General features: G+C 39.3%; 1 protein-coding gene across 2 annotated transcripts in view; it reads right to left on the minus strand.

Annotated features, from left to right (window-relative positions):
- Positions 1 to 1,896: 1,896 nt before the first annotated feature.
- The window catches only part of MEOX2 (mesenchyme homeobox 2), a 70,626-nt gene continuing 55,497 nt past the window's right edge, over positions 1,897 to 17,025 (minus strand). Inside the window, exon 3 of one of the 2 annotated variants that reach the window (XM_034760552.1) lies at positions 1,897 to 3,216. In XM_034760552.1, coding sequence (XP_034616443.1) covers positions 2,992 to 3,216 — 225 coding nt within the window. In that variant the 3' untranslated portion in view covers positions 1,897 to 2,991. The remainder of the gene's footprint in view (positions 3,217 to 17,025) is intronic. The other variant, XM_034760553.1, reaches the window with a different exon arrangement.

Raw genomic sequence — 17,025 nt, forward strand, 5'->3', positions numbered from 1 at the left:
GTGAACTCTATGAATTGAGAAATAGATTATTACAGAGGTTTTAGCCAGAATGTGCCTGCACCTTGGGCAGGTGTGACTGGAGGAGGGTGCAAGGAACCTTTCCTATCTTTTTGTACTTTCTGTGCAAGGGCCAGACACAGTATCAAGCTCTGCATTTGGTGAGGCCGAAGGACTGCTCCCTCCAATACCCTGATTGGTGCAAATTACTCCTCAGGCCTGAGTTTCTCCTGTAGCAATGGACCTCCAAACTTCTCTGAACGCTGGTCATGGTATTATTTATGCAATCTGGATCTTTGTGTTTAAAGGGTTACAGATTATTTTAAAATGCATGGCCCTATCTTGCAAACTCTGTGGCACATGCTTTACTGTACACATTTGTCCTACTGACATCATACTTTCATCATACAGAGGGACAGCATATTTCATGTTGGCTTAAAAAAAAACCAATATCTGAGTATCATTTCTCTCTCACTAGAAGTAATATGTCGTTAGTAGCCATCATCTTTTAGAATTTGGAGTAATAGGATGAAATTAAGGAAGAGAAAATGAATCTCCTTAATGTCAAGACAGTCTTCCTGGCAGTGAGATCACTATGAGTCAGAGTCTGCCCCCCTTAATCACATTGGATGCTGCAAGCGTCCCCACCCAAATTAGTGGAGCGTATCACAAAGTAAGGTACTATTCAGTGTGAAAGGGGTGGCAGAAACTGTTCCTACATTGCTAATTATTATTTTTGCACTGCCTATAATGTGCGGGGTATTTTACAGAGCAAACACAAAAATTGAATGGAGATATCCTATCTCCTAGAACTGGAAGGGACCTTGAAGGTTATTGAGTCCAGCCCCCTGTCCTCACTAGCAGGACCAAGTACTGATTTTACCCCGTTCCCTAAGTGGCCCCCTCAGGGATTGAACTCACAACCCTGGGTTTAGCAGGCTAATGCTCAAACCACTGAGCTATCCCTGTGTCTCAATCCTGAAAAATGTACAGTTTAATTTTAGACATATATGAATGACAGCAATGGAGAGTTGTGGGGAGATTATGCTTTTATTCTGGTTCATTATTTGCATGTAATAATGGAACTGATGTGTATTTTTTTTATTATTTCTTCCTTATCCAACTCCATCTAAACCATTTTGTGTGGCGAGGGCATTTGATAGATATAGGGTAATTTTATGATCTGTTAGGCTCCATAGGGTGATGCTAAAATGTGAAATAGTCTGCCAAAGTTGTGGATGCCCCATCACTTGGACATTTAAATTAGACTGATCACAAGACTAGTTAGTGTGTAATAGGGAACAAATCTGAGTTTGAAAAGAATTGGACTAGAAAAGTTCTTGATCATGTCTAACATTTAGGATGCTTTTGATTCACGTGACTGTTAATCATCAGTAAATGCTCATTGGTACTTAGTTTGAAGACTTCTCTTTGGATGCTCTGGCTTATTTTATTATTTTCATTCCAATTAATCTCCTACCTTTCTGGTGAATAGGAATGTTGGCCAATAACTTTATGTCTTGGACAACTTAATTTTATAAAGGCAAGGTAATGCAAGTTTACATCACCTTCCTGGGCAGTTACCATTTTTTCTCCATTTCCACAACACATGACAAAATATCCCTTTAATATTTGCCTTAGATCTTGGAAAATGGTTTAATTGCCCTTGTTGTTCTTGGCTGAAGCCATCATTAGCTGAGGGTTGCTTTTTCCTGCTAAAGGAAGGAGTTTCCCAAATGGATCAAGGTAGCAAGTTTATCCAAGCTCAAGTGTAAGTTTGAAATCATAGATTTATGCTGCCCAAAGCAAAACAAGGTTTAGAAGGATTCATGAAGGTAGAGCTGCTTAGGACTTTTAAAGGAACACTTTCAAGTTTCCCATTAAATCACTATAGGCAGACCAGAATTATTTAAAAAGGATCATTTATTAAACATTTTTTCTTTACAAAGTACAATCAGTGTTTTGTTAGATTTGATTTTTGGTGTTCGCCTGTATTTACACACAAGTCTGTAACAGAAAATGTGTCTTGAATTTACACTTGGGACATAGTATCAGAGTTATCATCATAATTTTGATTTCTACCAACATAAGCAGCCAACTCAACTTATCCGCTGGTTTTAAAATCAGAAGATGAAGAAACTTCTGCTGAGTGCTTCCCAATGTACTCAACTAGGATGTAGAAGTAACGTGTACATTTTTAGGGGTGGGGTGGTAGAAATAAATTCCTAACACAAGTGGAACATGATGTTATTTCTGGCAGGTCACTGGACTATCCTTATGATCCTAAAAATCATTCTGGCAGTTATAAGATAAGAAGAATTGAGGAGCAAGGTAAGTTTAATAATACCCTATTAGCAGCAGTTGAGAGTAAATGCAACATAAGGTTTGTTTTGTCTGTGGTACAAGGACGTGCCCTATCAGACACTACAGTATTGTTCTTTACTTGAACACAATTGTCTATATGTATTGTCTGGTTTTGGGACAACAAAACAAAAATAAAGAGACAAGAAGCCGTTTATCATCATGAGTGATTATTGCCATCAGCTAATATTAATGCATTACTAAAATTAGTGAAGACAGGAAAATGCTGTAAGATAAATATTTACAGAGTTAAAATACATTTCTTATCCACTAGACAGTGATTTTGTGGCACTGTAGTTTTTTCCGAATATAGCCTCTGTTGAAAGCAATGTAATTTTCAGTGCAAGCTAAAGCAAAAATACCTGCCCGCTGTCCATAAACATGATAAACAAATCTGGAATGTTCAAAGCAAATTCATCTTCCGCTTCCCACTCTTGAGGCACCTCTAAGACATGGCACTTACTGTAAACCATCTAAAAATCAAGAAAAGCAGACACAATAAGCTTGAATTTTTAATAACCATTTAAAAAAAAATCACTGCCAGAGTCACTTGCATACGTAAACGATGCCCGTGGAAGGCATGCCATCATAGCATTTCTTTCCTGAGAACGGAGCTGGGATCCTCTTTGTGTATCATAAGTGTGCGTGCTCAGAGCTGTGATCACTATCATGGCTGTCATCGTTCGCTAGTGAGTCCCCCGTGTGCTGGAGGCCAGCTGCACCAATTCCAGAAAGCTCTGAGGGAAGCAGTGTGCCCTTTTTCACATTCACCAGTTCCTTTTCCCGGGCTGCTGCCCCTTGCTGGCCCCCTTTTACCCGCTTCCATTTCATCCGTCTGTTCTGGAACCAAACTTTTACCTTAAAAATAAGAACAAAGACATGGTCACTGAGGGCTAATGATGTTATCTGTAACACTAATAAATAATAGCATCATGTGTTATTTGTGTAGCACCCAACAGGATGCTAGTTTCTTTACAGAACAAATACAAAGGCAACTTGCCTTCGCCAATGACCTGACAGTCTAATTTTAGACTTGAAGTAATACGTGAGGGTAAGGGACAATAGGGGAAGGAACAGGACAGCGGTTCTCAAACTGTGGGTCATGACCCCATTTTAATGGGGTCGCCAGGGCTTGCTTAGACTTGCTGTGGCTCAGATTGAAGCCCAAGCCCCGCCGCCTAGCCGAAGCCTGAGAGATTCAGCCCTGGGTGGCAGGGCTCAGGTTACAGGTCCCCTGGCTGGGGCTGAAGCCCTTGGGCTTCAGCTTTGACCCGTTCCCCACCCAGGGCAGTGGGGCTCGGGCTTTGGCTCCAGCTTCCCCCCCCACCCAGGGCAGTGAGAATCAGGAGGACTCAGGCTTCAGTCCCCCCTCTTGGAGTCATGTACTAAGTTTTGTTATCAGAAGGGGGTTGCAGTGCAATGAAGTTTGAGAACCCCTGGAATAAGATGATGAAATACAAGAGTTACAGTAATAAGTTAATATGGTTACATGAAATACTTAGTACTACTAAAATGCCTTCCAGTGGAGGATCTCAAAGTTCCTTAGAAACATTTATAAATTAACACTCTTGGGAGATAAGTATTACACCCATTTTGCAGATAAGGAAACTGAGGCATTTGGTCAGGGCAATGACATGCGCAAATTAATAGAGAACTCAGAAAAAAATCTTTTTCTTCTATCTAATTTACAGTCTTGTGCCTTAACGCTGAACCATGCTTCTCCTCCTATTTTTTTTAGTCTTTTTCTAAGTATTTTTTCTGAATATGCTAAGTACTTGGAAAATGTACAATGAAACAAGAAATTTTCATTCAAAAACAAGAATGGAAGAATAAGAAACAACTGTACATTTTTTTTTTTACAGGTCAATTCCAATTTAAATGCCCCCGCTCAACCCTTTTCCTGATATATGCAAGGCCATTTTAGAAAATTTTTTATAGTAAATATTTATAATGACTTCCCTTGTTGGCTCAAATATGTATTACTATAATTCCTGTTGTTGGTCTCCTTTTTGGTACGAGACAATTCTTGTCTCCTGTAAATTTGGTGTGCTATTAACCACTGCAAACTGCAGGCAAGCTACTTTTGCAATTGCCCAAATACTAAAAGAGACATGGGAACTCTTATGCATATACCAGATCCTCAGTTGATTCTAAATCAGCATATGCCATTGACATTGAAAGTAAATTTATTTTGTGAAAATGGAAGAAGAGAAAAAAATAGTTATTTTAACACCCTTAGAGTTACTGCTGTAATGGAGTGTCCCAAATGTATCTTTGTGTCTCTTTTAACATGAAAGTTCTACAGAAAATTCTACAGCATGAGGTAACTTCTCACTTGGAAAGGAAATGAGAGCTTGGAATGCTGATGTATCCTCTGCAGTGATAAGTGGAATATATTTTAGAGATTTAAAAGAAATGCCAAGGAGTTGTCACAGCAGGACTCATTGTACAACATCAGTAATAGAGCCACAAATGGATGTTTTGAGGAATTTATGTTGTATGTCCAGGAAATCTTACAGGCTTTAGCCTTTAATATTATTTTGAATGATACGTTAGAATTTTACAGCAACAGAACTGATGTTTAAAGTCACATTTTTTTGTATTTATTTACTGTACTCGCAGTGTTGCTGTTAAAACTAATCAGAGCTCTTAAAGCCAATCATTTGGGAATAGAGCAAAATGATTTTAGGTTGGTTAACAGCCTCAAATCCATGCACATCCTTTCCTTTAGACTACTCATCAAAGCCAAAAGAATCTGGCTAGTAAAGTCAAATGAGTGTAAAGGGAAGGTATTTATGACTGGCTGCTATGATGTTGGGAATTATCATACTTAGGCCCTATATCAGAGACTTCCATGAAAGCAGTGTCTTCATAAAAACACAATATTTGTACTGTACTTACAGCTCTTTATGGGAAGTTACAGATGTCATTTTTTTACAGTGAAGTTCCGCTTTTAAAAGACACTACAGCACTGGTGCCAAACACTGTAATAAACCTGTAGTGTTTGAGCTATGGAGCTGATCCAAAGCTCATTGAAGTCAATGAGAATCTTCCCATTGAGATATAAAAAAGATGCTCTCGGGATATTTTTGCAGCTCGGAGAGATCAAGGAATATGCTATAGTGTCAAAAGGGTATCACAGTAATCACTTGTCACCTTGTTTTGCAGAAACCACTCTTTGCATAATATCTTATCTGCTTTGGGCAAAATCATTTACTATCCTGCACAGTTCAGGGTGTATGTGTGTAAAAAATTGTTGCAAGTAGACCATTGCCCTTTCGAAAACCCTAGTGCTATTTGGGAGGCCCAAAGTTCTAGGGGGAAAATAATCGGTGAAGCTGAGGGTTCAACTAGACTCCCAGCTACTCTTGCAAGCATGCTGAGATCAGGAGCAGTCATTAAGTGAGTGGAGGGGGAAAATGTGTGTGGGCAGATTGTTCCTTTTCAATTGTTCCCCATTGAATGTGTGGAACATATTGCCACTAACTTTCCACCACCCATGATGTTCTTCTGCATGAAGCAGTTTTAGCAGTATGCATGGAACCAGGATTTGGTCCTTAGGACTGATGAAGACATTGTAAACATAGCTAGTGATAAAGAGCAGGTAAAGGAATACTTAGAATAACTTGATCCATACCAGATCATATGCACTTACAAAATTAACCAACTTCTGGAGCCACCGACAATTCTTTTTAAATGAAGAGTGATTGAAAACTTGGAAAGAACCAAAAGACTGAAGAAAAGCAAGTGAAGAACTAAACCTATCTTCAGAAAAGAAATGAGAGTGATCCTGGCAATTGCCACTCCACAAGTCTAACTTCCATTGCTAACATCCCAGCACATATATTAAGAGAAAACACCACTTAGCATTGTCAACTTAGAAGAAAATATACAAGAGAGATTTTGTATAATAAAATCAGTCTGTGAAAATTAATTCAAATAGATTTGGATATTAATACATGTGAACTTAAAATGAGTAGAAGCAGTATAAAATAAACTAAGGTATTAATAAACAGCAATATATCAAGCTGGGAGCAGGTGTCTAATAGGGTATCATAAAGTGTTAGATCCTGTCTTCTTTCATATTTTCAATAATGTTCTTGCAGAGCCAGAGAATGCCACATTAACAAGAATCAAAGAAGAGTGGGAGGTGTTGGGAAAACTATTAATAACAGAAAAATTCAAACAGATTTAGAGGTTGGAGATAAGTGCAGGATATAAATAAATGAAACTGAATTTGGAAAAACTCAAGCTAAAACTTCTGGGGAAAAACACTTCACAACATAGAAACATGGGAAGAAGTAATGCTGAAAGTGACCTAGGAGTGATAGTAGACAGCAAATTAGAGATAAGGTTGTCATAGGATGTAGCAGTTAAGAAAAAAAAAGCATAGATAGGCTACCATGTCACTAAGTAGAGAAATTATAGCTCTGTTCTGTCAGACTTTGGGATAATGCATTCATATTGGGGCACTTTGTTTTCAGAAAAACAAAGAAATTTGAAGCTGTTTACAGACGTTCACCAATCAGTGATAAGAAGGGTGGAGAGACTGATTTATGAAAACAGATTAAAAAAGAGCCAAATAGCTACTGCTTGGCTAAACAATGACTTGGAGTAGGCAAAGAGGGGAGCACATACACATAAAATTCTACAAACGTTTGAAGCCTATTCACACCAAGATATGAGAAGAATTATTTAGGAAAGTATGAGAACGTATAACTAGGAATAAGATGATGAAATTAAGAAAGTCTGAATAGCTGTGACATCTAAGCTAAGTGGTGGAAAGCCCTGTCTTGTGGGAAACGAAAACTTGACTGGACAAACCTTTAGTAAATGTACTGTAGGGAACAGTCAGGAAACAGACGGGGTAACCCTAATGGTTCTTTATTTTCTCTAATTTCTATGACTATGTTAGAATTTTATTCTGAAAGTGAAGGGCAAACAATGGAAAGACAAATACCTTCAAACATATTAGGACCAAATTCTGAGGTTGTGTTTATGTTGAGGTGTAAATTCGTAAGTGGCTGTAAGACTAAGAAAATAAATATTTTCTGAGGGCGTCTACATGGGTGTAACATACACATACAGAGGACTGGAAGAAAGTGCAAATTAAACCAATTGAAGCTGCCCTCTTTATCTGCCTTAGGGCAAAATTCAGAGTTGATGTATAAAGTCGTGTAAATTACCCCTACCCTGTCTATTCAGTTCATTTCCCTTATACCTACTTTATATCTGTTCCAGCAGTGAAAAGAAGCTAAGAAGCTGCAATTTAACACCAAGCAGCTGGAAGAAAGTGGAAGTTAAAGTACAATTGAGGCAATATAATTACACCTCTTCTTCAATCTTCTCAACTGGGTGAGATCTGGCCCAATTCTGATCTGGACTGTTGACTTTCATGGGAGAGCACTAGGCCCAATAACTAGTGAACACTAGCAAATGGGACAGCAAAAAGTCTATTCACCACTTATATCCTATGTAAGCCCTCAAAATTCAGTTTAAGTGGTGCTGGCCCTCTTTACAGAGGTGAATTTAATCCCCAATGCTCCTGTGAGTGAGTATGTATCACTTGCTCCACTTTACAGGAGAGTTTAACATCTGGTGCCAAATCTCTACTATTTAAGGCAGTCAGCTTAAAAAACACAGATTTGTAACTATTTAAAACTGCAATTACTGTGTAAATGTTTCATTAATGATGATAATAAATAATCTGCGTCTCTGAGGCAAATTTACCGTGTTAAATGATTAACCCAGATAACTTCAAATGTAGAAATATTTTTCTTATTTGGTAAAAAATAGTAAAATATATATGCTAAAAACAAAGTGTATTGAGATAGAGAACTAAAAAAAATTGCAATTCATTTTAATTTTAATTTTCTCAATCTACTTACTACATGAAGTGCCATTAATCTCACTTGCTTTGCTAAATGAGAGAACACTTTATAACTGAAGACATTCAGACACAGAAAATACATATACTGTTGAAAGGCCTTTAGGACTTGCTCCAAACCCCAGTGAGGGCAATGAGAGTCTTTCCATTGACTTCAAAAAATCATAGAATATCAGATTTGGAAGGGACCTCAGGTGGTCATCTAGTCCAATTCCCTGCTCAAAGCAGGACCAATCCCCAACTAAATCATCTCAGCCAGGGCTTTGTCAAGCCTGACCTTAAAAACCTCTAAGGAAGGAGATTCCACCACCTCCCTAGGTAACCCATTCCAGTGCTTCACCACCCTCCCAGTGAAAAAGTTTTTCCTAATATCCAACCTAAATCTCCTTGTTCTGTCATCTGCCACCACTGAGAACAGTCTAGATCCATCCTCTTTGGAACCCCCTTCCAGGTAGTTGAAAGCAGCTATCAAATCCCCATTCTTCTCTTCTGCAGACTAAACAATCCCAGTTCCCTCAGCCTCTCCTCATAAGTCATGTGCTCCAGCCCCCTAATCATTTTTGTTGCCCTCTGCTGGACTTTTTCTAATTTTTCCACATCCTTCTTGTAGTGTGGGGCCCAAAACTGGACACAGTACTCCAGATGAGACATCACCAATGTCGAATTGAGGGGAATGATCACGTCCCTCGATACCCCTAGGTCCTTTTCTGAAGAACTGTTGCCTAGCCATTCGGTCCCTAGTCTGTAGCAGTGCATGGCATTCTTCCGTCCTAAGTGCAGGACTCTGCACTTGGCCTTGTTGAACCTCATCAGATTTCTTTTGGCCCAATCCTCTAATTTGTCTAGGTCCCTCTGTATCCTATCCCTACCCTCCAGCATATCTACCACTCCTCCCAGTTTCGTGTCATCTGCAAACTTGCTGAGGGTGCAGTCCACACCATCCTCCAGATCATTAATGAAGATATTGAACAAAACTGGCCCCAGGACCGACCCTTGGGGCATTCTGCTTGATACTGGCTGACAACTAGACATGGAGCCATTGATCACTACCCATTCAGCCCGAGCCAGCTTTCTATCCACCTTATAATCCATTTATCCAGTCCATACTTCAACTTGCCGGCAAGAATACCGTGGGAGACCATATCAAAAACTTTGCTAAAGTCAAGGAATAACATGTCCACTTCTTTCCCCTCATCCACAAAGCCAGTTATCTCGTCATAGAAGGCAATTAGGTTAGTCAGGCATGACTTGCCCTTGGTAAATCCATGCTGACTGTTCCTTATCAAATTCCTTTCCTCTAAGTGCTTCAAAATTGATTCCTTGAGGACCTGCTCCATGATTTTTCCGGGGACTGAGGTGAGGCTGACTGGCCTGTAATTCCCCAGATCCTCCTTCTTCCCTTTTTAAAAGATGGGCACTACATTAGCCTTTTTCCAGTCATCCGGGACTTCCCCTGATCGCCATGAGTTTTCAAAGATAATGGCCAATGGCTTTGCAATCACATCCGCCAACTCCTTTAGCACCCTCGGACGCAGCGCATCCGGCCCCATGGACTTGTGCTCATCCAGCTTTTCTAAATAGTCCTTCAACAGGTTATAGATCAGGCCTTTAATGCTCATGTGCTAATAATAATATGAGACGGGGTTTTCACATGCTATTTCCTCTAGAGATCAAATTCGGATATCTGAAATCTGAACTTCCTTTGGATTTTGTGAACAATAAATAATGGGAGGAAAATAGGTACTGATACATGATCCAGCTGCATTTTAGTACTAGGCAGGAAGTGTGAAGAATTTTGAGTGTCATTTCATCATAATTCATGGAAGCCAATGCTTTTCAAACATACAGCACCTTTGAAAGTGTTAAGTGTCTTGCTTGAAATGTCATACTAGGTATACTGAAAAGGAAGGAGGAGGATGTGGGCAGTCAGAGCAACCTGAAGTAAACCTTGGCGGTGGGAGGGAAGGGGGAAACTGGATAGAACTACAGTAATTCAAAGCTACAGCATTCAGTCTGTATGTTTGAAATAGCCTATTAACTGCAGCGTGCCCAAATATAATTATTAATACCTATTATTGTGAAGCTTGATCCTATCGGTTGCTGAGTATTCCTGTGAGGTGCCCTCAACTCCTGGTGACTTTAGAGGGAGTTGAGGGTAATTAGTACCACCCGGGAACAGGTGCTTAAAAATATAAGAGAAGATATTTTGTGTGTACTTTTTCCCTCTCTATCTTTCTCTATATATAATATAACTGAAAATAACATATATAATATACAACACACACATTGTATATAGTGTATATAGCACAATTTAATGTGTAGTGTGTATATATATATAGGGAATGAAGGGAAATGAAGTCTATGTTACAGCAGCCATTACAGCATTAGTAACTATTTCTAAATCAGCAATTATGGGCCCGTCTATTAGGCACATCTGCTCATTGGCATGAAAGCCTTTCCATTAGTTGACAAGTTGTTTAGCATTTACGTCTCCCAGACTGATGATTAAGCTGTTGCTTAAATAGGTTGAGGACCATATGACCATGTATTGAGCATCTCCTTGGGAGCAGACACCAAAGAGAAATGTTTTGATATGGCTGATTTAGTTTAAGGAATACTCTACAGTAATCAGGAGGCAGGATGCAATATGAGGGGCTGGAAATTGATTTATTGTTTCAGTGGTGTAGGCACTATTTGTTAATAGCAAATACTTGTGACAGGCCAGAGTTTTACCTACTATAAGGGCCAAATTCTCTGCTGTCTTCCACCCACACAACTTCAATAGGATCACGTGATGTGAAATTGGCATGGCTTTTAGGCCCCAGTTCAGCAAAGCATTTGAACATATGCTTAAGACCACCCCAATTCAGCAAAGCATTTCAGTATATGCTTAACTTTAAGCAGGTGCCTAAGTTCTATTGACATCAATAGGTCTTAAGCACATGCTTAAATGCTTTGCTTAATCAGGATGGATGGCTGAACTGGGACTTGAGCAGTCTGTGTTGACACAGAAAAGTCTAACTGATGGTCTTTTCTTTAAAAAATGAACTTGGCAGAAAAATAGTATGTGACTCTGCCTGTGATTAAACTGTATGACTGCCTTACCTGCACTCAGCCCATCCATATGTCTCCAGCACATAGCAACTTTTTCTTTAAAAAAAAAAAGCTAGCTTCTCACTGGGATGCCCAACCCTGCTAGGTGCCACAATATTGGATTTTAAAGTTGGGGCATTTTTATGTATAGAAAAGCTATTCTGAATCTGTCTATATGTTAGTTAGGATTTTTCCTTTCCCTCAAAGTCTTGCACAGTTAGACTCATGGTAGCTAAGGCTTTACTGGTGCAGGGACATGGAAAGTAGTCACAATATAAAGAAGTTAAACATTTTAAAAACAGGTTTCTGCAAAATATGTGATGTATACACACTACATGATAAGTGAGGTTTTACTGGCATTTGTTTGAGATGACCTTCATAACTTGTGAATGGCTTTGAGAGTCATGAATAACGCACCCATCCCAAATGCATACCAATAAAACCATTATGCCACACTGCCTCATCATTTCTTGTACACATACAACACAAATGCACATCTCTCAGAGCCCCAAATTCTGTGTGAAGCATTATACCTAACTTACATAGCAAGAACCCCAGACTTACATAGTATAATCCTTTCTCCTGTCGTTAGCCCTCTCTGTATTCCTTCAATGTATTTATTTTGATGGTTAATTCAGTTTATTTTACACTTTAGATTTTTGTACTGAATATTCAGAAGTGCATAGCAGCAACTGTTGAGAAAAAGTTGGAGGTTTTGGTAGTTGGATAATGGACAGGTGGGACTTTTAGCTCCCAGGAAAGTGTGGGAGTTGGTTTTGGTTTTTATTACTCAAAGGCAGCTTTGGGTACTGGAAAGGTGATGCATTCTGATCCTTCCCTCCTACGTTTGGGCAGGGGTGGAGGGGACTTAACATTTCAGAGGTTGGCAGTGATTTGACTACTTCATTCCCAATGCCAGCAATCCTTGACAGCAACCATCTGCCCTGCTGCACTCCACCCTGATAAGTGCCACTTCATCCAGCAATGATCGTCAACAATTAATTTCATAGCTTTGCTAAAATGATCATCAGTGAAATAGTTAATCTTGACTTTTTAAAATGTCCTAGTTAGACTTCAGCATTACCCACACTGAACAGAATGGGGCAGTTCATGCGCTATTGTTTGCATTCACAGGCAGACGTTGTGGTGTGGGTTTTACATTGAGTTCCTTTTTTGTTGTTTGCAATCTTGGGGATGTTGGCTGTGGGTGTTGCCACAAAACAGCTCTCCCTGCCATCATGCATTTTCATCATGGCCTGTCACAATGCAGTTCGCATACTGTACTTCTGTCTGTACAGTACAGTCACTACACTATATCAGGATTTGTTACATTAGTTGAAGTTGCAAGTTTGGCTTTCTGAAGTTACTATTGTTCATACTAAGTCAAAATTGCTTACACATAATATGGAAAATCTGTTGGTGGGACAGAGTCATTTTAGACAACATGGCACTGATTTGTCTTGTGCAGACAGTTACACCTGTATGGAGTAAGTGTACAATAAAGCACTCCTACAGGTGTAAGTGGAGAATTCCGGTTTGCTAGTATTTCACAGCCAGTTAGCACAGGTGCAAATGACTCATAAATCCAAGGCAATGGGGAATCAGAACTCATGGTTCTTGGAGGAATATGCTCACTTTGCTCTATGACTACAGTTTAGTATTAAAGGAGGAAAACTCCAAGAAACTTGACAACTTTGCAGACCTCTTAGGCTCCATAGCTTCGGAAGCCTTCGCGTAGGCCACGAAGGAAGAAGTCTAATTTCCATTCAGTTTAACCATCTCCACAGCTCATTCCTTCAAAACTGGAGGAATTTTCTTGACTTCCAAAGCAGGCCAATCTTATATCTTTGATAGTAAATTGTCCGCAGAGCCAACATCCGGTCTTTTACAGCTGGCGTGGCTCAGAAAGCTGCAGCTATTTTCAACTGGACCAGGCCCAAAGAATACAAATGACCATCTAAATGGATGCTACATTTTATAAGTACGTAGCATAACAAATAGCCCTTTTCCTCCATATATAGCCACAAGAATCCATGAGTGAATCTCCAAAGATACTTAAAACAAAGTTTCAGAAATGTGTTGTTTCAGTTTTTGTTCTGATTTTTAGACTGACAAAATGTGTCACTTTTCTTAGAACTCAACTGTAATGTTAAGTCATCACTTTCCAAAGGTGCAGTACAGAGCAATCACCTCTCCAGCTGGAACTCCTACGGAATGTAGCTTCTATGCCAACCTCAAAAAAAAAAAAAAGTACAGTTTGTGCTTCCTTTTGGTCCTGGCCAACTCTACTGAGAGACATGGGATTAGGTGGGAGGACTCCCATGGTCCTACCTCTTCCCCAACATGTTTGCACGATTTTGTTAAAGCTAGCTTTAACAGAAACATTGGCTGAACAATCCTTGAACTTTGGGCCAAATCCCATCATAAGCTGATTGGCACACGCAGACCACTCTGCCTTTCCAGAACCCCACTGAAGTCAATTGGTTGCCGCACATATGTAAAAATCTGTCCATGGCTAGCAGTTGGAACCTTTGAGCTCCACTGAAGCACTGGAATTTTTTAACACAAGATCTCCCATTGTGAATGAATTATAACCAGTAACTCCACTCCCAATTTCTATAGCAAAAGTAAATTCGTCATTTGAAGATTTACCATAAACTTTTGTTTAAGAGGTAAATAATTACTCAAGTCAAAATTATGTATTAAATTACCCATTAGATATATTTTAGGTTTCCAGGAGCATTTCCTTCTACAGAAAAAAGAAACTATGGAATTACTGTAGCAATGGTCTTCTGTAATTATTTTACTCTAGACAAACATAAAAGTATCACTAGATTTTATTTTATTTTAAGGTATTATTTTAAATAAAATGAACAATCCAGAGGAATGCAGGCCAACCCCGTCCCTAAGCTTCAGAGCCCAGGCTCCATCCCAAGTCGTAATTCAGCTATTTGTAGTGCCATAGCATGATCCCCACAAGCCCTGGGCTCGGAGACTCGCTGACATGGGCTGCTGCTCACCACACAGACTTACCCATAGACTCAAATTTTATAGCATATGTGAACATTGCTAAATAAGTGGAAGTTTGGAATGAGCAGTTGACTTCCAGACAAGATTCGACAATACGGTATATCAGACTGATATTGATTAACTATGTTAAGGTGGTCCATACTCCAGCAAATCAACCACTGACTTTGTTTGGAAAGGTTGTTTGGCCTGAGCAAGGACTGCAGGATCCCCCACTCAGATGCTGAAAACAATTTTAACCAAGAATAAATAGCCATTTTTGACTATGGAGTGAGGTGACCTTTGTTTGGAGGGCACCTCTGTAATGGGGATTTTCTATTATTGTTTATTATTTGTATTGCAGTAACACCAAAAAAAGCACGAATCAGGATGACAGCCCCACTGTGCTAGATACTGTACATATACTGCCCCCATTTATATAATAATGCATTGTTCGCCTACCTTTCCTGTAGAATTAAACATTAAAAAGGCACCTCTTTTGACATTCCTATTTATCTACTCATGGAACTACTGGCACCACTTCATAAACTGACAGACTAGAGACTTTCATTATGTAGAACTCAGACAAGGGAGCATAAAGCCCTTCTTTATTCAACAAACTGTTTTCCTCATCACCTACCAAGAAACACTGATTCTGGGTATTTTGTAAGTGATTGATGGATTTTGGGCAGATATTGGGACTTAAGGTTAACTAGCAAAAAATAAGCCCTCCTCAGTGGAATTTAATCTGACTAGGTGGGATTTTCCGTTTACATTGGCAAATAGAAGCATTACAGATTTGAACTGTTTATTCCGGTAACCTTAGCTAGCTTGAAGAATTGCAACGTTGCTCCTTTGATTAGCTCTGTGCAAAAAAGATCTTGTGAGGTGGAAAGATCTCCCACTCTTTCTATATTTGGCAGGATCGACCCTATAAAAATGTCCATTTTGCCACACCTCTTATACCCCACTGCAGCTGCTTCCTCTCCTCATCCCACAGTGAGATATTAAAAGTTTGGATGGCGCCTTCTCCAAGTTTATCTGGATGGACAAAAAAGCCAAGAATGCGCTTGTCAAGGTTACAAATATCTAGGGACCTAAGAGATTTTTATACTAACTGGCTCTTCAGAATACATAGAGGCCTGCCAGCTGAAAATTATTAACTGCTGGCTGAGTAGGGGTTGGGAGTGCACTCTATAGGCGATGGAGCAGGAATTATAGGCACCTATATTGTTAGAATTTTTACAGTGTGATGATAGAGCCACCATATGTATTTGAAATGTTCTTGAAGTGCATTCTTAATATCTGGGACTTTGAGATGTCTAAGTAATTTTCTTTGATACTCCTCTTGTAACCCCTCAATGATATATTTTTTTGTTAGGGTGCCATATAAATCATGCTCACTCCTGTTCCATGTTGACATTCTGAATAACGTAGCCTAACATGCAAACAACAAAAAATCAGGACTTGGCTCCTTCACACATTTTTTTTCTGAACATGTCCTTCCACCAGGAATTTATATTTGTGCTGACCTTAGAAGTTGTTTGGAAATTCAATTTGAGCCTTGCTTTGATGCTAGTAGGAAACTTGGCCACTCTTACATGGGCTCTTAAATACGGTAAAACATATGTTTTTCTATTGTTTGTTTTAAGTGCCAGAAAGGTAATTACGAAGTGTTGGGTGGTGATGTCCTGTTTAAGCTGTAACGTATGGTAGAAATTATCATCATGGTCAAGAGGAAGATTGAGCTTTCCTAAGATAATGGGTCCCATAATTTATCTCACATCTGTCACATCTTGGGAACTAACTGAAAGAGGTAACTTTAGGCTGACTGACAATATCTTTCCGCTGTTTATTTTCGCCTCTCTGATGCTGTACAATAATTTGATGTTTGCTTTTTTACAGAATCTTAGTAAAAACAACATATGTAAAGTAATTAATTCCATCAGTGGTTAATTCTGTTCACAAACATAATTTCTTGGTGGAGATGTTTAATACAGCTAATACCTTCTGCTTTTTTTTCTTCGCTGCATTCTCCAACATTAACATTTGATTCTCTATTTGCACAAAGAATGTCATTCCTCCAAGGTCTGAAGACCTTTCAGATATAGATGGGTCTACAGCTGGGGTTGGCATAGGTATTATAACCCACATCTTAACCTAGTCAGGGAGAGTGACCATTCTTGGTAAAACAGCCTTTGGCAGAAGTTTTGGGAAATGACAGTATGTGCCACAAATGCCAATGCTCCAGCATGGTCACATCATTCTCAGAAGTACTGCTCTATGCCAAGATTACTTCTGGAAACCAGGCCAAATGAGCTGGGCTACATGAGAATGTCTAGCTTTTTACTTAGATTGTAGCCCTTTCTCTGAAGAGCTTATTTCCTAGTGTGTGTGTGTAATGCACCCAGCACAATAGGCCCCGGATCTCAGTTGGGACTACTAGGTGCTACTGAGGTAATAATAATAACAATAATATGCTAGTGTGTGGATGCTAGTATGGTGTTAACATTCATTCAGTTAACAATGGAATGGAATGTATTTAAGAAATATTCTGATTCTGCACTGAAGAAATGAATATTGATCTCACAGCAGTGTAATCCTGGAGTACATTCACTGAAGTCAGTATGAGGGGAAAATCAGGTCTGTTGACTCCCTGAATTCCACTCTTGGAGGCTTTC

Source organism: Trachemys scripta, chromosome 2 (assembly GCF_013100865.1).
Source record: "Trachemys scripta elegans isolate TJP31775 chromosome 2, CAS_Tse_1.0, whole genome shotgun sequence".
Lineage (NCBI taxonomy): Eukaryota > Metazoa > Chordata > Testudines > Emydidae > Trachemys > Trachemys scripta.